The sequence below is a fragment of the Prunus mume genome, linkage group LG2, assembly GCF_029339155.1.
Source record: "Prunus mume cultivar Tortuosa linkage group LG2, ASM2933915v1, whole genome shotgun sequence".
Classification (NCBI taxonomy): domain Eukaryota; kingdom Viridiplantae; phylum Streptophyta; class Magnoliopsida; order Rosales; family Rosaceae; genus Prunus; species Prunus mume.
The window spans coordinates 10,622,440-10,647,501 of record NC_142699.1 but is presented as its reverse complement, the minus strand read 5'-3'; the positions used below and the strand labels follow the sequence as shown (position 1 = coordinate 10,647,501).

General features: G+C 38.2%; 5 protein-coding genes across 12 annotated transcripts; 3 read left to right on the top strand and 2 right to left on the bottom strand.

The window, feature by feature from the left end:
* Nucleotides 1-206: 206 nt before the first annotated feature.
* On the bottom strand, nucleotides 207-2,671 carry LOC103320290 (patatin-like protein 2). The gene is made up of 7 exons (XM_008221955.2): nucleotides 2,316-2,671; nucleotides 2,016-2,197; nucleotides 1,740-1,929; nucleotides 1,486-1,647; nucleotides 947-1,249; nucleotides 666-838; nucleotides 207-557 (listed from the first exon to the last, which is right to left on the bottom strand). The coding sequence occupies exons 1-7, from the start codon at nucleotides 2,445-2,447 to the stop codon at nucleotides 479-481; spliced, it is 1,221 nt and encodes a 406-aa protein (XP_008220177.2). The 5' UTR covers nucleotides 2,448-2,671; the 3' UTR covers nucleotides 207-478.
* Nucleotides 2,672-3,644: 973 nt separating this feature from the next.
* On the top strand, nucleotides 3,645-10,426 carry LOC103320289 (alpha/beta-Hydrolases superfamily protein). Of its 6 annotated transcripts, XM_008221953.3 has the most exons (10): nucleotides 3,648-4,587; nucleotides 5,077-6,237; nucleotides 6,415-7,572; nucleotides 7,744-7,785; nucleotides 8,005-8,081; nucleotides 8,919-9,003; nucleotides 9,110-9,193; nucleotides 9,306-9,407; nucleotides 9,490-9,588; nucleotides 9,825-10,426. In XM_008221953.3, exons 1-10 carry the CDS (start codon nucleotides 3,832-3,834, stop codon nucleotides 9,939-9,941), a joined length of 3,681 nt encoding a protein of 1,226 aa, XP_008220175.2. In that variant the 5' UTR covers nucleotides 3,648-3,831; the 3' UTR covers nucleotides 9,942-10,426. The 6 variants fall into 6 exon arrangements, 1 of the variants encoding a protein (XP_008220175.2); XR_016124523.1 differs by lacking the exons at nucleotides 9,490-9,588; nucleotides 9,825-10,426 and having other exon boundaries at nucleotides 3,645-4,587; nucleotides 8,005-8,044; XR_016124527.1 differs by lacking the exons at nucleotides 9,110-9,193; nucleotides 9,306-9,407; nucleotides 9,490-9,588; nucleotides 9,825-10,426 and having other exon boundaries at nucleotides 3,645-4,587; nucleotides 7,744-7,823; nucleotides 8,005-8,044.
* A 630-nt stretch (nucleotides 10,427-11,056) lies between these two features.
* HO2 (heme oxygenase 2) lies at nucleotides 11,057-13,041 on the top strand. Its single transcript, XM_008221951.2, has 5 exons — nucleotides 11,057-11,637; nucleotides 11,728-11,951; nucleotides 12,193-12,300; nucleotides 12,406-12,540; nucleotides 12,669-13,041. The coding sequence occupies exons 1-4, from the start codon at nucleotides 11,088-11,090 to the stop codon at nucleotides 12,505-12,507; spliced, it is 984 nt and encodes a 327-aa protein (XP_008220173.2). The 5' UTR covers nucleotides 11,057-11,087; the 3' UTR covers nucleotides 12,508-12,540; nucleotides 12,669-13,041.
* A 2,072-nt stretch (nucleotides 13,042-15,113) lies between these two features.
* LOC103320307 (uncharacterized) lies at nucleotides 15,114-16,967 on the top strand. The gene is made up of 6 exons (XM_016792090.2): nucleotides 15,114-15,230; nucleotides 15,325-15,578; nucleotides 15,683-15,941; nucleotides 16,139-16,318; nucleotides 16,420-16,575; nucleotides 16,657-16,967. The coding sequence occupies exons 1-6, from the start codon at nucleotides 15,216-15,218 to the stop codon at nucleotides 16,864-16,866; spliced, it is 1,074 nt and encodes a 357-aa protein (XP_016647576.2). The 5' UTR covers nucleotides 15,114-15,215; the 3' UTR covers nucleotides 16,867-16,967.
* Nucleotides 16,968-17,127: 160 nt separating this feature from the next.
* LOC103320287 (uncharacterized) lies at nucleotides 17,128-25,062 on the bottom strand. 3 transcript variants are annotated; one of them, XM_089045867.1, is made up of 16 exons: nucleotides 24,671-25,062; nucleotides 23,461-23,846; nucleotides 23,099-23,324; nucleotides 22,706-22,954; nucleotides 22,505-22,620; nucleotides 22,314-22,412; nucleotides 22,087-22,174; nucleotides 21,394-21,623; nucleotides 20,387-20,571; nucleotides 20,047-20,246; nucleotides 19,163-19,495; nucleotides 18,935-19,036; nucleotides 18,407-18,704; nucleotides 17,926-18,074; nucleotides 17,568-17,852; nucleotides 17,128-17,489 (listed from the first exon to the last, which is right to left on the bottom strand). In XM_089045867.1, the coding sequence occupies exons 2-16, from the start codon at nucleotides 23,757-23,759 to the stop codon at nucleotides 17,280-17,282; spliced, it is 3,069 nt and encodes a 1,022-aa protein (XP_088901993.1). In that variant the 5' UTR covers nucleotides 23,760-23,846; nucleotides 24,671-25,062; the 3' UTR covers nucleotides 17,128-17,279. The 3 variants fall into 3 exon arrangements, with proteins under 3 accessions (XP_088901993.1, XP_008220172.2, XP_088901994.1); XM_008221950.3 differs by having other exon boundaries at nucleotides 22,712-22,954; nucleotides 24,671-25,061; XM_089045868.1 differs by lacking the exon at nucleotides 24,671-25,062 and having other exon boundaries at nucleotides 23,706-23,728.

Below are 25,062 nucleotides of genomic sequence, written 5' to 3'. Positions count from 1 at the left end.
TAACTTTTTATTATACATATTATAATGGGGAGGGAAGATTTTTGGACCCAAAAAAAAAAAAAATTAACTAGTAGCGAAGATTCGAATACAGGACATTGGTGGGTGTATGGATAACTATTCTTAACTAGGTAAATTACAAACTCTTTATTCCTTTATTTATATACTTTAAACGATTATAATTAAGGATGGTGTAGAGATAATAACAATAATACGAAAATAAAATGTTTTTATTGATGTTCCACAACCAAAAGAATTTGAAAGAAAGAATGTATATGTATACATCTATCTACATTGATATCCCACCAGGGATTTATTCAAACACACACAATATTAAAAGAAGGGATCAAGGTATGATGGGATCATTTAGCCCCCATACACTTGACCTTACAACATTTTACAATTTTCCAAACGATTCTAAATGAAAGAATCAATAGTTGTTTATATACTTGGAATTGGATCGATCATAGGGTAATATATATCAGTGGGAGCTTGAAGCAAGCCCATCATTCAACGTTTCTTGGCGAAGACGCCTCTCCTCAGAGAGCAGTTTTGCAACCCTGCAAATTATAATTAAGTTAAAGTTAAACCTTTCCATTAATTAATTACTATGTCTATATATATATTATGCATGTGGATTTAGATAACTGTGTGATATATATATATACCTTCTAAGAGCCTCTTCATTTGTCTCACGATCAGAAGCCTCAAACCTGCCACTGTCCAAATTAACCCTGGAAACTCGTTCTTTCAATAGGCCTTCTCCAACTGTGACAAGACGGGACAAGTTCTTCTTTGTGGCTACATCCACAGAAGACACCGTCCCACGAAGCGTGTCGTCCTGCGTACACATACAAGTCAATATAAATATGTAACCCTAATCTAATTATCATAAGAAATTAGATTACCATCCTTAAATAAGATGTTTTTCTTTTTCATTAAAGAGTACCTGAATTCGAAGATAGTAATCCTCTGAGTGGAGGGCTTGGAAAACTCCAGAAAGGTGAAGATCAACCATATCGGCACTTGCTTGACTGAACACATTGATGATTGGGGTGGAGCCACCGCTGGTTAACCAGTTCAAGAGGCCCCATTTGGCTGCAGTAGGTGCATTGTATTTCACTTCAGCTTTTGATGTGCCAGTTCCTAATGATATCACCAGAAATCGTCCATAGTCCACTGGTTTCACAGGAAAGAAGTCCGGATTCGCCTTCTTTATTTCGTTTGTTACTTCACAAATAGCAAGTAAAGTCTGCAAGGGCAAGCAAAAGTGTTTAACATCAAGTTTACTGGACCTTACATATATATAGTAAAATATTCTCTTTACATACTATTTAATTACTCGTTTGTATATGTTGCGTTGTTAGACTCTGAACTTCACATTCAAAATGGTTCAAATTAACAGTATGATAATATGAGAAGAGGATACTCTATTACTATTAGTACATTAATACTAATATTAATGGATCATTTAATTATAATACGCACTGGATTATTTGCAGCTATGCCACCATCTATGAGGTTAAATTCTCTAGTTTGTCCAAATTCGTCCTTGGTTTCAAAATAATGAGCTGGAAGAAAAGTTGGTGCTGCTGAGGTTCCAATGCATACGTCAGAGAGCAAGGCATCATAGCTTGGCTTATGCCTTACCTGGTCAACCAAATAGAGCACATGTTAGATTATTATATAGGTAATTTTCTTAATTATTTATAATTAGACATGATGAAGAAGTGATGAAGCACCCTAAAGCTGGAGAAGACAGTGGGCTGGAGATTCTTGATGTCAAATGTGGGAATGACAACATTAGTCAATGTTTGGTGCATCTTTTTGTCGCCCAGTTTTTGCCTAATCAAGCCATGTAGATACTTGCCATCGTATTTTGGTCCTGTCAGAGCTTTGATGATCTTTCTAGTATAACGAAACAAAGGAAACCTGTCGTCCAAAACATTGAAGCAAAAGTTATTTATACTGTGAAAAATATATATCCACATATTTATTAATTATGGATTAGTACGTACTTCTTTTGGGGGAAGATTTTAGGGCAGTGATTCATGTAAAAGTCGCTAATATCTTTGGCAGAAAACAGTGGGCGGTCTTTCTCATTTGGGGTTGTGAGCATGGCCGTCACAAGACCACCTGTGCTTGTTCCTGCAACCACATCAAAGTAGTCGGCGATTCTTGCATCCTCACCGTCCAGCTTCTGCAAAACATCAAAAACATTAATATAAATTAGAGGAAAAGAGATTCGAATTTTAGACCTCTTCGAACAAACTGAAGAGAAGTGACACTAAACCTAAAAAATGAAGACTATATAATACCTGAAGTTCGGATTCGAGGAAAGAGAGGATGGTTGCGGGGATAAGCCCTCTTATGCCGCCGCCATCGATGCTGAGAATTGTGATCATCTTTCCATATCTTGGGGGAACTACGATACTGTCGGTTCTTTCCATTGAGATGAGAGAGAGAGAAAGAGAGGTTTCTGATGGATGAACTTTGTAGGCTAATGAGAAGACTTAAGAGAACAAATCAAAGAATAAGTAGCTAGAGAGTTCTTGGGTTGGTTCTGTGTTGTAGGCTAATGAGAAGACTTAAGAGAACAAATCAAAGAATAAGTAGCTAGAGAGTTCTTGGGTTGGTTCTGTGTTCCCATTTTGAGAGATTTAGCGTTGCTATTTATAGCCTCTAATACTTAACTTGCTGGTGCATAATTACGCATTTTCCAGGAAACAACAGAAGCCCATAACGTTGAAGATGATGATCCGTCAGCTCAGCTATTCAACTGTGTTAATCACAATTAATTTAGTTATAATCATATTTTGTATATAGGCATGTGTAACACAAGAAAATTAAAACTCCTATATCCTTGAGGCTCTTGCGTATTATGAAGAGTTCTTCCTGCATGAGATATTGACCTGGGGTGATTTGGGACCATTAAATTAATAAAATAATGGATAAACATGAAACAGAAGCGAAATTCAAAGAATTAATTTAATCATATATTAAAAAATTATAGATTGTGATTTCGAATTTGGACTGTTCTGTATCCGGCGGGGGAAATAATCATTGAATCGTGCCGCCTCTTTTTATTCATTCAACAGCACACAAAAAAGATAGAAATACAATCTGACTAGACCATTTGGTCATATATATATGCCAAAAGCCAATTCAACAATCAGCTTGACCCATTGATCGCCATGTCTCACAACTTCTTGTTACACATAAATATGAAACATGTAATCTGCAACAGAACTTATCCAATTTTAATATGACTTGGTCATTCAAGCTTACTTGAACCGCAAATGGTTTGATGCATACGTCAGAAAACTTTTCAGGTAATTTGTTTCAACACTAGAGATTTTTCATGCACCCAAGTAATTTGTACCATTCTTCTGCCAGTAGAGATATAGAAAATTCCCCGCCTCTCTCTCTCTCTCTCTCTCTGTTACCAACATTCAATTACTTGGGGACTATAAACCAGGCCAGGCTCCATCTAGCAGCCCACAAGGGGCACAGGTTCTTCACCCAGCTGGGCTGGGCCTAGACCAGGCCCAATTTTGAGGCCTGATTTTCAGGCCTGATTTTGAGGCCCATACCGTTAATTAAGGTAGAGGTTCGCATATCCCACAAGAAATTCGTCATTTGTAGACCCTTCTTACCGTCTCCCAACTCCTTTTTTATACTCACACTTCCCGTATAAATCGCCAAATTTCCTCCCGCCATGGAAAGCCTCCCTCCTCCCAACTTCACTCTTCTCTTCAATCCCTTTTTCTCTTGATTTTCTTTTCCCCCAAACAGACCTATCATTCCCCGGAATCCCCAATCCACAATTCCAAAATGATCCTCCGCCTCTGTTACAGAACCCGTCGCTACTGCCACTACCTCTTCCCTCATCACCGTCGTCGCCATAATCATGGCCCTTCATTTTCCTCTTCCGCTTCCGGAAACCCCAACGAACCCCTCAACAATCTCCAAAATTCCAATCAAGTCACACAGCCACTGCCAATCCTCCACCGCCGCTTAAACCCTCTCTCTCCTCTCCCCAACGCCTCAACTCTCCCTCGCACCGCCGCCATTGCCCTCTCCGCCACATTTGCCTCCGCCCTGATCGCCTCGTACGTCCTCGTCGCCACCGACTCCGACGACAAGCCGTACAACCCTCTCTACGACAGCGTCCGACACGCCGTCCTCAAATCCACCGAGTCCTTCAGAAGACTTCTCCATCACGCCAAACAGACGGGCGTCGCCGCCTCCGTCCTCTGGCACTCTCTCAGCTCCGTCTTGTCCTCTGCCAACCACGAGGTCCGCTCTGGCTTCGAGCTTCGTGTTGCAGCTCTCCTTGCGGACATCGCCGCTGCCAATGCCAGCCGCAGGGCCGCCATTGTTGGGGCTGGAGGTGGCGCCGTTGTTGATTGGCTGCTCGAGTCGGTGGCGGTCCCTAGAGATGGGTGTGGGACCCAGGTCGAGTCGGCCAGGGCTCTTGCCTTCTTGATCGCCGATCCTAATGTGTCCCCAGCCGTGCTCGGCAGGCCTGGCGCTGTTCCTAATCTCTTGAGGTTCATTTTCTCGTGCCAGCCTCAGCCGTCTAAAAAGGTGAGCTTTCTCGATTCGTCTCTGGAATTTCATTTGTAAGTTATGGACAATCGATTAGGCAATCAATTAACTGAATATTGGAGAGTTGAATTATTGCGATTAGGGAAAATTCGCACTGAACCTCTAAGGCGTTGATTTTAGCGTTTGCGTTTTTGCCATTGAGTTTGTTTTCAAGGTGATAAAGACAATTCGTATGCTTTAGATAGAAACTTGCTCTGAGGCAATCTTCCTTTTACCATCATTCGAGCTTCACAACTGAACCTATAAGGCTTTGATTTTAGCATTTGCGTTTTTGCCATTGAGTTTGTTTTCATGGTGATAAAGACAATTCGTATGCTTTAGATATAAATATGCTCTGAGGCAATTCCAATGAGTATGGCTATGATTTTTATTTATTTTTCTTTTAACATCATTCAAGCTTCACAACTGAGTTTGTTGATGCATTTGGTCTTGTTTTACCATTAACCAATGGAATTTCTATGGAAGCAGCGTTCAAGACATAGTTCACTCGATGTTTCTGAAAATTTGAAAGGCAGGAGCATGCTTGTAGCTGCCATTATGGATATCGTCACATCCAACTGTGATAGTATAGAAAAGGTGTCTTTTAAGCCATCCCTGTCAGGGAATGCTGAAACACGGGATATAGCAGCTGCCATTGAAGTTATTGAAGACGGTGGCATGCGTTTGGATGAGTCACATGAAAATGAAGATGATGAAGACGGTGACAGTGGAATAAAGGGGATTGGTATTAAGGTTCTTGGGGGTACATCAGTTTTAGGCCTATCAAGAACACATCCCGTTGTGAAGCTGGGGAGTTCTGATACTAGTGATTTGGGATTAACAAGGCTTACTACACAAAGTCTTGTCCTGCAAAATAAGCATGACAGTTCACTAGCACAAAGCAATTTGTCTTCTGCTGTTGTTCCTGGGCTCTGGGATGATTTGAATTGTCAACATGTTGCTGTTCCTTTTGCTGCATGGGCATTGGCTAACTGGGCGATGGCATCAGATGTGAATAGATCACGCATACAGGAATTGGATGCAGATGGGCAAGCTGTCATGACTGCTTTAATGGCGCCTGAGAGATCAGTAAAATGGCATGGGAGTTTGGTGGCTCGCTTGCTATTAGAGGATCAGAATATACCTTTGAGTGATTCTGTTTCTGATTGGAGTTCCAGTCTTCTTTCTACTGCATCTCAGGCAACTAAAAATGAAGACATTCCTTTGGCTCGGGTGGCTTTGTCAGCATTCTTGGTTTCTGTTGAGAAAAGCCCGGGAGCACAAAAGATAGTTATGGAAAAGGGTCTTCATCCATTGAGAGACACTGCTAAGCGAACTATGAAGCATAATCATGTGCAAGAAACATTAGCAAAAGCATTGGAATTGCTTTGTACTGGGGACTTGAATTTACCTCTTGAAGAGGGTCACAGGTGGTCTGCTGTATTGCTACCTTGGGTTTTTGGAAAATCTTCCTCTGACGCTATACGTTTGTCAGCTATAAGAATCCTTTCTCGCATTCTCGAAGACAATGGACCATATTCTGTACCGATTTCTCAAGGATGGTTAGCTATTCTGCTTACAGAAATTATGGCTTCCAAAAAGGCATCATCAACTAAAGGAACCACTCAGCCTAGTTCTGTCAAAGTGAAGGTCAGGATACTTTTTTCCCTTTCCCATTATTCTTTTGTACCTTTTAGAATGTTGTATCCAATTTTTCTTTATCCTTACACCATTCCAAGTCTAATATCTTTCTTGTAGTTGCGTTTAGAATGTTCAGTTGACATTAATTTCTTTTCCACAATTCCTGAGGCCAAATAACTTTTGCAGACTCAAATTGATCAGGCGAACATGCTTTCCGCTGCGCAGAGTACTAACCAGTTAGTGGCAGCTGTTGTTAATCTAGCAGGAAATGCGCTTGGAACAACCACCAATTCTGTTGATACATTTCCACTGGCAGATCTTCTTTCCACGGAACCTTTTTCTGGGACATTTAAAACTCTAAAGAAAGATAGTGTGCCTAAGGTTAATGTGGCAGATTCTGCAATGGCAACCCTGAAGGGAATCAAAGCACTGACTGAAGTTTGTGCTGATGATTCTTTATATCAGGAGAAAATAACAGATTTTGGGGTTTTATGTTTGTTGAGACGGTTTTTGTTACGTGATGATTATGAGAAACTTGCTGCCATAGAAGTGTATGATGCTTCTAAGACGCTTGAGGCACAAGAGCGACCCTCAAATGTACCTGGAGAATCATCTATTTCAGAAAGTAATGATCCATCTAGTGTCCGGGTTCCACCTACAGCTCACATCCGCAGGCATGCAGCAAGGTTGTTAACTATCCTCTCTCAACTTCCGAAAGTCCAGAAAATCATCATAGCAGATGAAACTTGGTGTAAATGGCTTGAGGATTGTGCTAACGGTGGGATCTCAGGTTGCAGTGATCTCAAAACACAAAGTTATGCTAGAGCAACACTTATAAATTTATTTTGCGGTCGCCAAATTAATAGAGATTCTGCAAATGATGACATTCCTGATTCTGGTATTGCAAATGGAAACAAAAATTGTCCCCGGTATGATGACATGATATTTTTAATTAATCCTGAACTACCCCATTGGACTTGTCCTGAAAATAACGATCAACACACTGTTCAAATGGATGCATCCTCTTCGGATGAAGCTAGTTCTCTTGATGGTGAGGATAGGTCTGTCCCCAGATTTTCAAATGATGTTAACATATCCAGTTCTGTGGATGCATCTCACAGTGGCGCAGGCACAAGGGAGCCTCCTCTTCTGGATGTCGTTTTTGTCCATGGTCTCCGTGGAGGGCCATATAAGACTTGGCGCATCTCCGAGGATAAGTCATCCACTAAATCTGGCTTAGTAGAGAAGATTGATCAGGAAGCAGGAAAGCTTGGAACATTCTGGCCAGGTGAATGGCTTTCAGCTGACTTCCCTCAAGCGCGTATGTTTAGCCTTAAGTACAAGGTTTGTTCTGGTGATAGTTGTATAAAATGTTTTGTTTTCTAAGAATTTAAAATGACTGGTTGCCTCTCCATACACTTCATCCCATCCCTTGGAAGGTCCAATGGTTTTTGTTTCTTTTGTAGGCTGGCCCCCTCATTGGCATCTAACTCTTAGTTTGAATGTTTTATGCAGACAAATCTAACACAATGGTCTGGCGCTAGCCTGCCTCTTCAGGTCAGTGCTTTTGGCTGACAATTGAGGATTTCTATAAGGTGTTGATGGCATTCTGTTCATTCCTAGGAGTTAAGGAGTTTATTCATTTGTATGGTTTTATGCTACAAGTTAATTTTGGGCAATCATATATGGATGGGTCAACAATAGTAATCAACTGGTGTAGATGTTATTCACTTTTTGCAATTTCCCATTATCATGTTTTGTTTTTAAATTGTGCAGGAAGTTAGCTCAATGCTGTTAGAGAAGCTTGTTTCTGCAGGTATTGGGAATCGCCCTGTTGTTTTCGTGACTCACAGGTCTGTAAAGTGTTGCTTGTGCGTGCATGAACCTGTCGCTGCTTGTGTGTCAATTTTGGTTTTCTCATACATTAGTCATCATATTTTTTAAGTTTTGTATGTGGTTCTCTTTCGTGTGTTTAGATGATACTCGTCTTTTCTTGCATCTGTTGCATCTTCTTTTCAGTTTTGGGTTCTGGCCTTTGACTGATTTAAGGATGTCTGAGAGGTCTTGTGTGCTGTTATAAAGTTTTCCGATATCCCCAAAAAAATGAAAACTAAAAGAAGCAGGTGCTGCAGGAAATATTTTAATTTTAAATAAGCCTTCCGGCAAACACCAAATGTGGTTATGCATGCTACAGTGTCTTACAATCCAAGGATATTTTAGAATTGTCTTCCTTTTCTCCCCTTCGAAGTTTATTGCAGTAAATAACACAATATTATTCTTTATTTTGGCATGCTCTACTATGTGCTCGGTCTTACTTTCAGATAGGCGTCGGCAGTTCATCCTTCAAGATGTTCTCCAATTTATTCTATTATTTGTTTGCCATACTATGTTATGTAATGGGGCTGGGATCAGTTATTTTATGGTAGCTATTCGCAAGGGGTTGGGATTTTGAACTGGCATTTATTCTCTAGCTATGAGTTTCATGAGTTGATTATACAAGGTGGTCAAAAGTTGAGCAGGTATCGGGTTTTGATTTTTGATTTTTTGTTAAAAAGGGTATGGAGGAAACATGACTTGAAGTTTGTTTATAGTTCACAGCATCTTTTTTATTACTAAGTTTTTAGAGAATTTATTTTATAGGTAGTTTTATATTTTAATGCAATAATGTACCAGCTTTCTCTTCTTTGCAGCATGGGAGGTCTGGTTGTTAAGCAGATGCTGCACAAAGCAAAATCAGATAATCTCGATAACCTTGTGAAAAACACCAAAGGAGTTGTAAGTGACACTCTATAATTAAATATTTCACTTACACTGCAGTTCTTTTCTCGCCTATTAACTATCATTTTTATATAATAACTCTGGTGTTTTATGCTGGTTTCAGGTTTTCTATAGCTGCCCACATTTTGGAAGCAAACTTGCAGACATGCCTTGGAGGATGGGACTGGTGTTTCGTCCAGCACCAACTGTTAGTACATGATCTTTACAACCAAGAAGTTTTAACCAAATCGTTGGTTCTCAATATTTACAACCAGCAATTCTTATCATATTAATGTTAATTACTTGTTGATGTTTCTAAGATAGGAGAGCTAAGAAGTGGGTCTCCAAGATTAGTAGAGCTTAATGACTATATCCGCCACCTTCACAAGAAGGGGCTGCTTGATGTCCTCAGTTTCTGTGAGGTAGTCCAAAGTAATGTAGCTGTTCTTTGTGTCAATGTGTGTCTTTGTGAGCTTGATAATTAGGCAGTAACTCTTTTTGCAGACCAAGGTAACTCCAATTGTTGAAGGTTATGGAGGATGGGCCTTCCGAATGGAAATTGTACCAATTGAATCAGCATATCCCGGATTCGGTGAACTCGTTGTAAGTATGATTGTGGACAACTATAAATCACTTCAAAAAAGTTGAGATCATTTTCCGAAAAATTATTTATAATGAGCTAAAGCATTGAAATGAGACATGAATGAGATTTTTTTTTTTTTGGTCAACCATGAATGAGATTAGTTTAGGTGTATAGACTAACTTTCTTCCAACAGTAACTGTTCCATATTCTACATGTCTGTTCCATTTTTGTCGTTAATTTTGTAATTTTGGAACAGGTATTAGACTCAACGGATCATATAAACTCTTGCAAACCACTCAGCCGCACTGATCCCTCATATACAGAGATACTAGGGTTCTTGTGGAAGCTGAAAGCCAAATACAAGAGACAATAGTGTAAAGAAAGCATGCCTCAGAAATTGTGTTCAAGAATCATCCAAATACCGAAACCAGACCTCGCCGGTGTTTTTTTGTATGAATGTGGGTCTGGTCAGGTGTCGCCACACCGAGTCACACTGAGTCACATCGAGTCGCACCTTGGTGGAAACGGAACCAAAAGCATATTTTTGACATGTGAGAGTTAGCCAGGCATTCTGTATATCAGAATCTATTCTAACCCGCTTTGATCAATTAGCGGAGTTGTTTATGTACACTAGAATTGTCAATTGTCATCCAACAGAAGCAGATAGGGCGGATTCTTTTGTACATTATCATCCAGAATCCCACCCTCACAAGTTGTCAATCTTTAACCATTATTCTTTGTGTACTCATTTTACATTGTTAATATACTTTGTAGAGTAGCTAGCTTCATGACAAAGATGTTGTATCGTCATGTATGTATTCTCAAATTGTTATACTAGTGAACAATTTTTATTGTAAATTACTCGAAGTTACTATAATTTATGGAAAGATGGATGAAATTCGAACGCAAGGGGAACAAATTCACTGTTGTGCTCAAACAGTGAAAAAAAAAGTTGGTACTCAAAAGGCAATAGAATTTATAAAAACAAGTCAGATAATTATTTTTTTTCAAAGTAGAGTCCTTTGGGATAATTTGGTGGATCATATATATTTAAGCACCAAACATTTAAAAAAGAAAGAAATGATTTAACTGTGGTTTGCAAGAGTTTATATATATTAGGTACGTGTACAATACGTGTATTGTATATTTGCATCTTAAAATATGTGTATTTTAAAGAGTCTTTAAGGCGTGTACGGAAAACAAAAGTATTATTAAAAAAATATATACGTACGTATATAATACAAGTATTAAATAGAAAAATGCTAAATTTTTTATACGAGTAATAACTCTAAAAAAGTAAAAAATCAAAAGGGGATAATAGAGACTCGGGTAATGGCCTAATAGTAATGGATAATGCCCTAAACTACTCTTATGGATAAACGAAAAAAAGAAGGGGGGGAAAAGGAGGCCCGAGTATAGCCGCGCGGCTATAATATTTATTAAAAATAATTAAATTAAATAAAAAAGGTGAGTCTGTGTCTGTGACACTCATAAAACGAACTCTGCATTCTGCAACGCAATGTGTGCAACGATGTCGGTAATGGTGAAATCGGTCTCAGCATCAATGGCTTACGCCATCTTTTCACCGCTTCATTCGTTGAAGCCCTCAACAATTTTAACGAGAAACGGTCGTCGAGCCCTGCCTCTCTGTTGCTCTGGCTCGAGCACCGCCGCCTCCATGTCTACGCCTCCGCCGCCAATTTCGACTGCTAGCACCGGTACAGCGCCGCCGGTGGTAAGGAGGAGGATGAGGTACAGGAAGCAGTACCCGGGAGAAAGCAAAGGCATCACTGAGGAGATGAGGTTCGTCGCTATGAGGCTCCGTAACATCAACGGCAAGAAATTGAACGACAACGACACTCAGTCTGAGGAAGACGACGACGATGACGGTGATAATGACGATTATGCCCCCGAAGATAACAATAGTTCAGAATCAGATGTTGATGGTGATGGGGGTGAGGCGGAGACTTGGCGGCCCAGTGTGGAAGGGTTCCTCAAGTACTTGGTGGACAGCAAGCTCGTCTTTGAGACCGTCGAGCGCATTGTGGATGAGTCAAACGACGTCGCTTGTCAGTCCCTTTCTTTTGTGTATTTGATTGATTTCATCTTCATAAAGTTATCGTCTTTTTAAAAGGGAATTGTGTGTTTTTCAATTGTAGATGCCTATTTCAGGAAGACTGGATTGGAAAGGTCAGAGGGTCTTTCTGAAGATCTTGAGTGGTTTAAACAACAGGGTATGGTGATTCCAGAACCCAGTAGTCCAGGAGTTTCTTATGCCAAGTATTTGGAGGAGCTTGCAGACAATTCTGCTCCATTGTTCCTCTGCCATTTCTACAACATCTACTTTTCACATATAGCTGGTGGTCAGGTCATTGCAAGACAGGTTGGTACTTTTTTGAGTTTTTAGTATTTTAACTCTTCACCACTTCAAAGTCTTCAACTTTATATTAATTGTTCTGAAATCTGAGGTGGTGTTGCTCAAGTCATTGTCTAGTTTGAGCCCATTTCCTTAAACCATGGGATTTGTATGTGGAAAAGATGAAGTTTTTTCTTGTTTTTTGCTAGGACCAAATGAACTGACTAATAAATATTTTTATTTGGATACTGGAATTGGTAATTTTAAGGTATCTGAGAAGCTCCTGGAAGGAAGGGAGTTGGGATTTTACACATGGGAAGGGGATGCACAAGAGTTAATGAAAGGTTTTCGTGAGAAGCTCAACAAGCTTGGAGAGGTAAATTCCTGAGATGCCATTTGTTCTCACTGTGCTTGAGTTCTTAATTGGGTTACTTCTTCTTAATACTTAAAACTTTTGGAAATTTTTGTTTTGTGATTAAAGCACTGGACTCGAGATGACAAAAACAAATGCTTAAGAGAAACAACGAAGTCATTCCGGTATTTGGGGCAGATAGTTCGTTTGATCATCTTAGAGCTCAACTAATCTCAAATCAACAGCTCAGGAGGTCGGTTATTGGTAAGGCTGAATTTCATTTTTGGTTTTTTTTTCCCCTTCCTGTTTTGAGTTCCTCTCTGAATTAAGAGCTCTGGTCTGAACATTGGTTGCTAAATTTTGCCATACATTTTCTGGTGCCTTTGTTTCAGAGCGTACATCATCACCGAGGGCGGTTTTCTGCTCTGAGTACCAGGAAGCATGGTTCTATTGTGGTGGGCTCATTTTTGTATAGAAGGTGAGGTGGTTTGTTCACCAGAATTAAGACAGCCGGCTTGTAGTTCATGAACAACATCGCATCACTAATATAGAGACAACGCTTCTTGTTGTGAACTTGTCTTCAGAAGAAGTGTTGCGCTGAGCACAAGAAGCAGATTCTTTTTATGGTTTCAGATTTTGAATTCCTTGTAATGTCTTAGTCTGGGGATGATCTTTGGAAAAGTTGAGCCATAATGATGTGCATTCTGCATTTACAAGCAAGAATATTGATGAACAACTCAATGAATTGATATTTTATTTATTTTATTGATCTGTGTCGTCTGCATGGATTTACATATTGGTTTCTTGGCCGTGACCTGACATAAGTCACTAAACCAGAGCCAGCTGCATTACTATGCTCTTTCTTTATAATTTTTGTTCCTTTTTTTCAGTTTTGTTTAATTCTTTAGATAAATTATCTACTGTTATCAGATTTTAAAAATAAAAAATAAAACTCTCTACTGTTGACTATGAGAGTATGAGCACGTGCTTAGACCAATTTAGAATCTAGGTCAAGTGGGAAAGAAACAATTAAGTCAAACAAGGTATATTTATATGTAGAAGGAATTGAATTGAAGAGGAGTTGGATTGAGGAGAGTTAGAATTTGGATTTTCATTGATGTTGTTTACTAAATCATATGGAATTAGTGTAGGAGTAGTATTGATTCCTTATAAATTGTTTACTAAATTCTCATTAATCGGAATTGAAATTAGTTTAATTACTAAAATGTCTTTGTTGTTGTGTTAAAGTATATGACAAATTTGGAATTTTAAAAATTATGAGGATATAATTGATAAAAAAGATAGATTCATGATAAGTTAGTTCTTCAGGAATTAGAATAACACCTCCCATCTAAGAGTCCAATTCCTCCAAAATCGAAAGTTAAATTCCTGATTTTGCATTTTCATTTCTTCATGTGAAGTAAACACATGAGTAATCCGTAATCGAAATCCAACTCTTTATTTTGATTCCAATTATGGATTAGTAAATATATCATAAATTAATCGATAATTTGTGGTATGTAGAGCCCAAGAACGTGGCCCAGATCAGCTTATCAACGAATAAATCCTTGTTGGTTTGATCTTCTCAGCCTCCTCAACAACAATAATATTATAGTTAATTAGCTAGAATAAGTAGAATTATCATATTCTATTTGCATTAATTGTTCTTGCGTATTAATAAGTAGTATGTACAATCTCTCACACTAGGGTTCAAAATTTCATGAGCCGCACATGGTATCTAAATTATTTTTTCTACTCACGAGAAACAATGCAACTGTGGGACAGATTTCAATCCCTCAAAAATGTGTCAACCGACAACCATGAATCATGCTCCCATCAAACTATTCAAACCCGTCCTGCTTGGTGGTCTAACTCTTAAGTGTTACATTACTCCATACAACTATTTGGAAGTGGTAAAAAATTCGAATCTCATCTCTCTAATTCAAAAACTAATATATGAAGTTATGTGTATGCCCAAGCATGCAAAATCGTTTTTTCGTTTTTATAGAATGAATTTATTAGTCTGATTCATCACAATTAGTAAACACTTTAACGAGAACGGGAAAACGAAATGAGAGATGAATCTAAATAAAGCAACTAGAATAAGAGAAATATTCTCTAATGAAAATACCTTCCAACTCTCGTATAAGTAAGCAAAGCCAACAAGGAACCAGGTTACTACAACTGTATTTTCATTCCTTAATTGAGCCACAACTCGACACCAACTGGCATTGAAACGCACATACAGAAAAATAACATAAAAATACCAATAACAAAAGAAATTTGGAAACTAAACCTTGAAGCTAAGAGAAGGAAGGGAAAGAGCGTGCTGTGTTGTAAATGTTGTTTTTCACGAGGAGAAAATTAAAAACAGGACATAACCTAACAGGCACACCTTTCTTTTCTGTTCTTCTCTTCTTCCCACCACCTTGCTCTGTCCCAAATCCAAGCTCCACTTCTGAAGTTGTGAGAGAGACAGAGACAGACAGAGAGTGTGTTTGTGTGGGACGAAGAAGTCGAAGCCTACTCAATGCCGATTTATCTTTCTTCTCCTCACAGAATGGATGATGAAGAAGAGATCTGTTTCTTCAACAAGGTCCGTAGGGTTATATTGGTCACTCTGTATATATATATGTGTGTGTGTGTGTGTGTGTGTAGCTAGCTCCCTCTCTGTCACTTTATCATCCAAATATTTTTTTTTTTGGAATTTTATTTTGATTTAATTAGTGCAAGTATTATACACTCTCATTGGTATAAATCACACTTGTCTGTAATATTATGCATGAATGTTCCAATCTGATTTTTCAAGCTCTGACCACTTCTTTTGCCTTCTTTTTCTCAAAACTTAACAGCAGAAATTAGTAGGAAAAAAACCACCAAAATCCCATTTAAGCCTTTATTTCTTCTGTTCTTTTCTCTTCTTTGATGGGGAAGCTTAGATGGAAGCCACCACAGTATGCTCTGCTATCACTGTTACTGTTAATTTCTTTCGTCAACTAATTAATTTCACACTTATCAATTGTCATGCTTTTTTTTTTTTAATTACAGGATACACTTGTCATCAAAGCTCCCAAGAAATCTCCACTGATACTGAGGATGGTGGTTCTACTTTTTGCAATGGTTTGTGGAGTTTACATTTGCTTAGTTTGTTTGAAGCAAATAAACACTCACACCAAGACCAAATTCTTGAACATCATAGCCATTAATCACCAAAACCAAATTAATCAATCTTGTCAAGTTCCTGATCTTGAGAAATCCGAAATCGGCTATGTTCATTACCCAAAACCTCAAACATTCAAAAGGTAATTTGTGTTTGAAGTTACGTGCATGGTGATGGTTTCAACTAATTAAGTACGAAATTGTCAAAAATGAAGGTTTTTTTATTTAATTGATGGTGTAATTACAGGAAGGAATGTGCCTGCAATCCAGTACGGTACTTTGCCATATTGTCAATGCAGAGATCCGGGAGTGGATGGTTTGAAACGTTGTTGAATAGTCACATTAATGTAAGTTCAAATGGGGAAATATTTTCGGTCCGGGATAGGAGGCTTAATGTATCTTCAATCTTGAAGAACATGGATAAAGTTTATAATCTGGACTGGTTTAGTAGTGCTTCCAAGAATGAGTGTAATGCTGCTGTTGGATTCAAATGGATGCTTAATCAGGTTAGTTGACTTTTATTGATAATGCTTTTATTGATAATGTTTGTAGCAAGTAGGTGGACGTCAATTGTTGATGGATTGTAGGATCAACTTCCATCAATGGCTAACAACCACTGACGCATGTGCATGTATGTATCTAGATATAATACAGGAGCTTAAGATGAATGGTAGCTAAATTATATGTATATATCTTGGTGTAGGGTTTGATGGAGAATCATGAAGAGATAGTGAAGTACTTCAAGAAAAAAGGAGTGTCTGCAATATTCCTCTTCAGAAGGAACTTGCTCCGCAGAATGATTTCTGTACTTGCAAATTCCTATGATAAAGATGCTAAGCCACTGAATGGGACGCACAAGTCTCATGTCCATTCTCCATTGGAGGTTTCAACTCTCTCTCTCTCTCTCTCTCTCTCTCTCTCTCCTCGGCCTCCATAATCTCATATCATCCCAAGTCCTAACAAATAAATTCAATTCAATTGCAGGCTGAAATACTAGCAAAATACAAACCCAAGATAAATGCGACATTACTAATTCGAGATCTTGCGCAAGATGAGGCGGCAGCTGCCAAAGCTGTAGAATATTTCAACACCACTCGCCATATTGTTGTTTACTACGAGGACGTTCTCAACAACCGCACTGTAAGTTAACCTTTTGTTTATTGTGTTACATAAAATAAATACACTTTAATCATTGATAATACAAATGTTTTATTTTTGCAGAAACTTAATGAGGTTCAAGACTTCCTTAGGTTGCCCCACAGAGAGCTCAAGAGCCGTCAGGTTAAGATCCATACGACGCCGTTATCAAACCAAGTTGAGAACTGGGAAACTGTTGAGAAAACACTCAAAGGCACATCGTACGAGACTTTCCTCCATGCAGACTATCAACTACCCTCTCCACCACAATCTGCACTAATTAATTTCACTTGAGAAGAGATTGTCATCAGAGTTTATGTACATAACCCACTTCATTTCACAATTCTCCAAATTTTCCCATCTCAAAAATTTTGTTTATTGAATTCTTTTTTTCTTTGTATATTTGTCAGCTGAATTTTTTTTTGTAAATTCATTATATTAATTGATTGGATTGTGTAAATTCAATTGCTTTGCCCTCCTTGGTCTCTCTAGTACAATTGGAGAAAATTTGAATTTTCTTTTTTCTTCTAATCTGAGAGAATCTGAAACTCCAAATTCGCATTACCAATTTTCTGTACAAATCTGGCAACTAAAACAATCAAATATGTGCAATCTTAACATACAAACTTTTTTTTTCTTTCTTTTCTTTCATTGCTATCTAAACGAAGGGAACTACAATAATGTTACAGATAGAACACAAGCCCAGATCAGCTAATTACTGATCCATCACTTGCTCCATTAACAGTTTTATCTGTTTGTCGAATAACAAAGTGATCAACAATTTTAACGGTATTTAACGGATCCTGTTGAGCGGCAGCTGCATTCCACTTGCTAGGAAACTTCCTAAGGTGGCTCATTTGTTGTGGCTGTCTTAGCTCCCTATCCCATTCGGGGTCTAGCTTCCACTCTTTCGGGACCTGCATGTTTTGATTAGATTTAAACTCTTAGAAGTCCCAAATACGGCACTTGAAATTGAACAGGCATCACATTCTTACCTTATCAACTGCAAGAGTGTAGACTTCAAGATCACCGTCACTTTTGATGTGGAATCGGGTGAATGACTTGTAATTAGCAATTCGGAGGGAGGAGAAGGCTTCATCAAAGTGTATGTGAAGCCAGTTAATGCAGATATATAAGTAACTTCCAAATACTAAAGAAACTACAGGAGTTGAGAACATCCAGAAATAAAGGAAGACGGAAGCATAATAGATTATGGCACCCGCTCTAGATAGTGATTCCATCCCATTCTTGCATATATTGTTTCGGGTGACAGCCATAACCTGATAAGATTTCTTCATCGTCAGAATGCAACAAAGAAGAGTAAAAATAAGTTTGCAAAAGAGCTTTCCATACCTCTGGAACATCAAATGCAGACATGAAATACTTGATGCATGCTGGATAAAGGCCAAAAGTCCATTGTTCTATTCGAGCTCGAAGGCCAGTTGGATCTGGAAAGTGCTCACTCTCCACCGATCGGTACCACTGATATAAAGTATGATAGCCTGAAAATTAAAATTTTCATCATCAACATACAATCCAACAACATAATTTGCATATTTTCCCTCCTACCATTAACATTTTGGTCAGACCCATGCTTACACCATCACATACATTGTATCCCAATGTCGTATGGCTATCTTTTTAGGCAATTCTCAACAGAAACAAAAATGATTGAATTATCTGAAAGTTAAAATAATAGATGAACAAATATAACAGGCAACGACAGAATAACTGCCAAGATCATAAATCACATTAGTATACAGGATGAGAAAGGTGTGCTTCTTCTCTATTCATGTAGGTCTTGAAAATGGTAAACAAGAGACTAAAAGCTGACCTGAAGTTCCCAGTAGTTTATGTTGGATACACATCTCAACACCCAGTTCCAACAGTAACATAAGAATCAGTGCTGCAGCCAGGTGTGCAGACACATGAAGAACTCCAATCATCAATCGTTTCTTCCGAGACACTTTAGAGGGGACAAATATAATTGCAACAATTAGCAATACCACAGCACCTGCTACAGATACATAAGACTGCCCCAGCATGTATACAAAAGCATTCCACACTGTTCCAAAGAAAGACCCCATGTGGCCAGAAAATGAATCATCTCGCAGGATATGATCAAGCTTACACTACAAAAACAAAAAGGCAAATTCGAGTTGTCATCTCGCAATAACAGAGTATAATCACATTACCCAAAAAACGAATGGTAAACAATTTTACAAGCTCTGAGGAAAGCAAAAGGACTAGGATATCAAAGATTGGTAAGGTACACGTTATCTCAATTCCAGAGAGAGACAAAGTAATGCAAAGCCAGGGTGACTATCATCAAATAATAGCAAAAAATCAATCAAAGACTAACCTGTGGAAACATAGAGAAGACCAGTAGGAAGTATATAATGCCACCAATAAAATCAAATTGCCAGTTCTTCTTTCGAAACTTTAAAATATTTCCTAAAGCAATCTGCACATGGACCAAAAAAAAAAGACTCATTAAAACCAAGAGTTGAGAGGAAATAAATAAACAAGTGAACTTTCTATAGACACCCTGACAGACAATGAAATTACAAAACTTCAAACCGAAACTTGCCCTGCTTGAATCTTCAAATGAAGGATAAGCAGCTTTGCTCTCATAAGAAGCTCCATAAAATTTCTTAAAATTACTAAAGGTGTGGGTGGGATGTAGAAAAGCCCCACCACAACCATTTACAAGTAAATGTTGCACATGAACTGGGTCCTCCGTTTTAACAAATGAATGACGCATATAATGATGCAAATCTCCAGCCACTCGAAGCTTACATCTCCCTTTTAGATAGTCGCATATCAGGTGTGCAACATTCTTTCCAGAAACATCATTCCAGTACCAATCAAGAAGCCAGTTTGGTTCGTGTGTCATGATAATTACAGAGTCATCATCTCTGACCTAGAATAACATGATGAGATGAGAATGTTAACTACAATCAGAAAAAGCTTGGAACTTGGAAAATTGGGATGAGCAAACAAGTAAGAAGCTTAACATCATTCATTGTAAGCATGTATAGGCGAAACCCTATATATAGATTTACAGGCATCAAACACAGGTCTAGCTGTCACATCAGCAAAACCCTCAACTTCTATATGACATTTCTATTTTTATAAACAGGGGAAACAGATATGAATTCATAACAAGTCTAGTGGAATTCTGTCCAGTTCACTATTTGAAAAAGAGAAACATCAGTCTCATCCCCAGCCAATGTTGTGCTTGTGTAATGTCAACCTTAGTAACAATCAAAAGTGCCCTGTTTACAACTTTGGGTCCAATTATTCACAACTCCAAAAATTTAAAATAAAAGACAAAGGACCAAAGAAACTACTCAGAAAATATAGCATGACTTGACACACCATGGCCATTTTAAGGGAACCATATCTATAAAAAGAAAAAGAAGACAAAACCTAAAAAAAATAAAAAGAAAAGAAAAGCAAACTTAGAAATACCTTGTTCTTTACTAGTTCTGTAAAGAATTTGAATTGGTACACATCAATATCACCGTGGAGTGCGAGATCAAAACCAAATACCCACCATCTTTTTGGGAGTTGCAGAGCAAAATAACTCTTCTTTTGAGGCATAAACCACCCGCCCAACCAGCTTTTATGGCATATATACCTCATGAATGTATGAAGTCCATCAAACCAATCTGTAATGGCAAGAAGAAAGAATGAATATTTACTACACCTATATTAACACTCTAGCTTTTAGCAAATTCTCTCTTTTTCTTTTTTCTTTTTTGGAAAGGGAGGGGGGGTGTCGAGGATGAGAGAGAGAACAAAAGCCAACCGTGGTTGCCAGGAATGACAAAACACTGAGGTCCATCATATTGCTTCAGTTCAGACACACCACAAGGTAGCTCAGGCTTATCTACAGCTATATGCTCTTGTTTAGACCATGGAGGGGGCTGGAGAGCATACTCAAAAGGGCAAAATAGACGCCTTTCATAAGTGAATGCTGATGGATTAGGATACCTAAACCAGAACCATGACATAATTACACACATAACAGATATTCAGCAAAATAAAATATCATTTGTCAGACAATGGCTGTATGATAAAATTCTAAATAACGAAACAATGATTAGAATTAGAGGTTGGGGTGCTCTTGAAAAACAAAGGTCCAAATGAAACATAATGGGCATGTGCATGTACAGAAAAGGGATGATAAACATCAACAAAAACTTCATAGATTGGAAGCTTCAAATGAAACATCAAGGGCACATGCATGTATTTAGATAATTATCACTATCTGTATCAAAATTTCAACAGGGAGTTGTTTCAACTTTCAATGAGTAAGGCATGAAGTAGACAGCACCAATTGAGAAGCTAACCAATTGCTCAACTGGTCAGTGATATGGTTTAATCAGAGCAATTGGTGGTGGTGGTTTAGTCACAGTTCTTATTGAAGTTGTGGATGAACTTCGCATTTCCCACATTAAGCATCAGTTTCCATAGTCCACAAAAACACAAAACAAAAATCCACCAAACCTACACTAGCACTAAATGCCAGTAAAACAAAGCTTGGAATGTTTCTAGCCTTAAACTTCACCCAAGGTGTTGAAACAGATATTTGGGGTTTATCTATAATGGCTAGGAAATTTGAGACTTACAAATTAATTTATTAAGTTTTATGTAATGTCAGACAGCAATACTGATGAAATACTTTCAGGTGATCATTTAAACCACAGAAGAAACCTTGTGAAATCATTTCACTTTGCGACAGAAACAAATATCTATATAATAATTGATCCCTCATGCCATATTGTTAAACATAAAGAAGAACTTTCAACTTACGCAAGATCCCCTCCAATCAGGAGTAAGTCGCCACGTGGTAAGTGCAGCATAGAATCATCTTGGTTGATGTTAATGGAAGGTTGAGCAAGGAGCCGAGCCACAGTATAAGATGAGTTTCCACCATCGCCAGTATCAGCCATAAAGTCAAACCACAGATCATCCTTCCCAACAAAATTATCATATAAAACATCCTTTTGTTGAGCTCCATCATGGACCTTGTCCATTGCTGCCTAATGATTGGAGAGGGAAACATAAATATGTAATTACATCATGACCTTTATTAAGATTCCAAACCAAAGTCCATGACAAAGTAAATATTAACAAAAAGGGAGCTCATTGGCAACAAGGAACATAAAAGTATCTGCCAGGAAGTTGAAAAAAGAATAGGTTTATTAAAGTACCTAGCCCCGCAAAATTATTTCTATGATGAGATCAATTATTTCATATATGGTTTAAGATCAAACGATCTTCTTTCTGATTTACTAAATAAACTTATACATGGATTCTTTGAAAGAACAAGTTAATAAATAAATTCTTGAATGGTACCATATACAAAGAAACTAAATGTTTCAAGTGTATATTTGACGGGTGTCGAAAATTTCAAGAGGATAATCTCAAAGCCAGGGAGAAAATAGTTTAAGTTACTAGAGCAATACAATGAAGAAAGTACACAACATGAAACTATGAGATTACCTGCATCATACGCATGTCAAAGCGGCCAACAAAGACAGTTACTGATACCAGGAGATCAAAGACAGTCTTGAATAAATCAGCTGATGTTCTGCAATACATACACCAGCAAAGTGAGTACAACTCCCCCGAATACGAGAACAGCAAGGAAGAGGAGGGGGGTGTGGTGTGTGTGTGTGTGTGTGTGTGTGTGAGAGAGAGAGAGAGAGAGAGAGAGAGAGAGCATATACCCTGAATACCAAGGAACCATATCCAAAAAATCAGGCTTCATTTGCTTCTCCTTCGACTTCTCATATTCTTCAACAGATAGAGGGTGAGTAAGAGCCCACCTATTTATCAAAAAAGATACCATTGAATGTAAAAGATAACAATCAGTCATGGTTTATGCATCACAGAAAACATGTTACAATTTACCACTTACCCTGTTGACCTTTCCACCACATAATTAGCAATGTAGAGGCCTATGAATGTGGCCCATAATGAGTATAATGGGGAGATTTCATCCGATGAACCAGCACATGAACCATTGCATGCTAACTGAGAAATGAAAAATTAATAAGCATACAACACTAAAAATACTACCAACAGAAGAACACTATAAAAAAATTTAGGGTTGGTCTACCTGTACCTCACCATAAATGACCCACTTGGACAAAAGTGGATAATCACTCGCAGACCCAACTGGAGCAAACCAAGATGAGCAGACCTGATCTTTCAACTCATTCATTCGGAGGAATTTTGAAAGCCATGTGTTCCTATCATCGTTCTTCCAGAAACTAAACCAAGAGTTTTTTCGTTCCAGTGGTCTATGTCTCAAAATAGCACGGTTGCCACAATGACTATAAAACACACAGCAGGCCACACTAAGAACCTACATGAACAAAAAATGCATGAAAATAATATCCAAAGCTTATATGTTGATGCAAGCATTTAAGTTTCTTCTGTACTACATGCCAAGTAAATACAAACACTGGAAACATGATAGGGAGGTAGAAAAAGTGTTATTATAACTTACAGCACAATTTTGGAGAATGGTCAAAATTGCTGGCCTCTTTCCAGCCACACGTGACACAAGACCAACGTACCAAAGGCCAAGAAATATAATGTGGAAGAAAAGAAGAAAGAGAACAGAAGTGACATATACATTAAAACCCAAAGACAGATTCATCCTCATATCAACTCCCATTGATTGAAAACTAGGAAGATGATAGACAGCCGCCACTAAAATCCAGGCTATATACCTACAAAAGCAATTCCCATTGTTAAAACTTGTATAGACTCTTTATACCTCAGTGTATGGGTTATGTACATATATGTGAATGTGAGATACTGCAAAGTACAAATGCACTGACATAGGATTCAGACAAATTTACTTACCACCGACTGAAATTTGAATAGCTTGGTTTGATTGTCTTCCCTATAAATGGGGATGAAAAGAAATAGAAGAAACCCAGCAAACATGCATACATAGACCACCATTTAATATTGTTGTCTAACTTTTCTACAAGACTATTGATGTTGTCAGACGAGATAAAAAAGAGGCAACCCACAACAACAGCAATTACAGCATGACGGGAATGTTCGTGTGGATAAGGATATGTATGGGTTAGAATTGTCCTAACCCTCTCCATTCTTAAAGTATCTAGAAAACCAACAGACGGCGTAGTAGATCCCATCAAATGAACTTGCACTGCTTCAAATTATTATAAATCAACCACACCACAAGTGTGCCAGAATCACCCACAGAGAATAACTCCAATATCCTGAGCAGAAAGATAGATGACAATAGAAGTAAATAAAAGATCAAAATAAACAATTTACTGATATTGCATATTGTTCAAGTATAACAAAAAGAAACTCCAATAAGAAACATGCAAGATCAATTGACATGGGAATTGATGTGGAGAAAGCAGCTTATCGTCATTTTATAGTCAAACGCTCTGGGCCCTAGTCAAACGCTCTGGGCCACTACGCTCATGCATATCCTATGAAAAGAACCAGCTCTGGGCTGATAATGTCTTCAGCATTACAAGTTATCTATATAAAAATATTACCATATTTGCATCCCAGAAGAATTGCAAAAGCAGAGAGAATCTAGTTTTGAGTTATACTAAACTTGGTCATATATACCCATACCACCACACACACAGCAGACAACTCGACTACATTGCTGTTAAAAACAACAAAACACCCGCTTCAGTCAGAACTGAGAAGTAGCCCAACTCATTAAAACTGTCAACAAAACTAAACAAAGCGCTCTAAGATCTTCAATGACTATTGCAAATACAAAAGAGCTCAAACGACAGAAAACAGAGCGCCAAAAAATAGTAACGACCAAATAGTCACTCAGAAAAGCAACAGACACCAAAACGCAAGCAACAAACATTGAAATAGAAAATTCGAAAACCATCTGCAACTCATTTACCCAGACGATTGTACAAAGTTGAATTCAGCGCCAACAAACAAAAGGGTAACCATAACTCCATCAACGGAGCACTAGGGTTTGATTCAAAAAGAAAATTCCAAAAACCAAAACGAACATCGAAGCAAAAAAGCAGAAGCAATTAATCGATCAAACAAAACCAACCTTGCGAAGCCGAAATCAAAGAGCAATTGATCCAGCGACAATCACGAAGAAGAAGAATGCTTCGAAACTCTGAAATTGAAAATTTGAAAGAGAGGAAGGAAAAGGAAAGCGTCGTGCATGAGGAATAAAATTCGAAGAGAAAACGGGTCAAGTAGTTGTTGGGTTCTCTCTCTGTCTCGCAGGCTCAACCGACTTTACATTTAAGAATGTCTGCGACGAGGAAGGACATAAGCATTATGGCAACGGCATATTCGTTTTTGCGCCAAATACCACCACCACCACCAGGATTAATATTGTGATTAAGCCCATTAATCACTTTCTTAGCTCTAATTAATTACAGGATTTAGGTTTAGCAGCCGATACCGCGTCCCAACGACCATTGACAATTGGGC

Bases quoted from the DNA above. Each gene is read 5' to 3' on its own strand.
- LOC103320287 (XM_089045867.1), bottom strand. From the start codon at position 23,759: ATGGGATCTACTACGCCGTCTGTTGGTTTTCTAGATACTTTAAGAATG. The intron at 22,955-23,098 runs GTAAGTTATAAT...TTGTTCATGTAG, and splicing joins CCATTCTCCAAAATTGTGCT to GTTCTTAGTGTGGCCTGCTG. The intron at 17,853-17,925 runs GTATGGAAAGCT...AAATCTTATCAG, and splicing joins CTGCATTTGATGTTCCAGAG to GTTATGGCTGTCACCCGAAA.
- LOC103320307 (XM_016792090.2), top strand. The intron at 16,319-16,419 runs GTTTCAACTCTC...ATTCAATTGCAG, and splicing joins ATGTCCATTCTCCATTGGAG to GCTGAAATACTAGCAAAATA. The intron at 16,576-16,656 runs GTAAGTTAACCT...TTATTTTTGCAG, and splicing joins ACGTTCTCAACAACCGCACT to AAACTTAATGAGGTTCAAGA.
- LOC103320289 (XM_008221953.3), top strand. From the start codon at position 3,832: ATGATCCTCCGCCTCTGTTACAGAACCCGTCGCTACTGCCACTACCTC. The intron at 7,573-7,743 runs GTTTGTTCTGGT...TGTTTTATGCAG, and splicing joins TGTTTAGCCTTAAGTACAAG to ACAAATCTAACACAATGGTC. The intron at 8,082-8,918 runs GTCTGTAAAGTG...TCTTCTTTGCAG, and splicing joins GTTGTTTTCGTGACTCACAG to CATGGGAGGTCTGGTTGTTA.
- LOC103320290 (XM_008221955.2), bottom strand. From the start codon at position 2,447: ATGGAAAGAACCGACAGTATCGTAGTTCCCCCAAGATATGGAAAGATG. The intron at 2,198-2,315 runs GTATTATATAGT...GATGTTTTGCAG, and splicing joins TCCTCGAATCCGAACTTCAG to AAGCTGGACGGTGAGGATGC. The intron at 839-946 runs GTACTCTTTAAT...ATGTGTACGCAG, and splicing joins ATTACTATCTTCGAATTCAG to GACGACACGCTTCGTGGGAC.
- HO2 (XM_008221951.2), top strand. From the start codon at position 11,088: ATGTGTGCAACGATGTCGGTAATGGTGAAATCGGTCTCAGCATCAATG. The intron at 11,952-12,192 runs GTTGGTACTTTT...GGTAATTTTAAG, and splicing joins GTCAGGTCATTGCAAGACAG to GTATCTGAGAAGCTCCTGGA. The intron at 12,301-12,405 runs GTAAATTCCTGA...TTGTGATTAAAG, and splicing joins AGCTCAACAAGCTTGGAGAG to CACTGGACTCGAGATGACAA.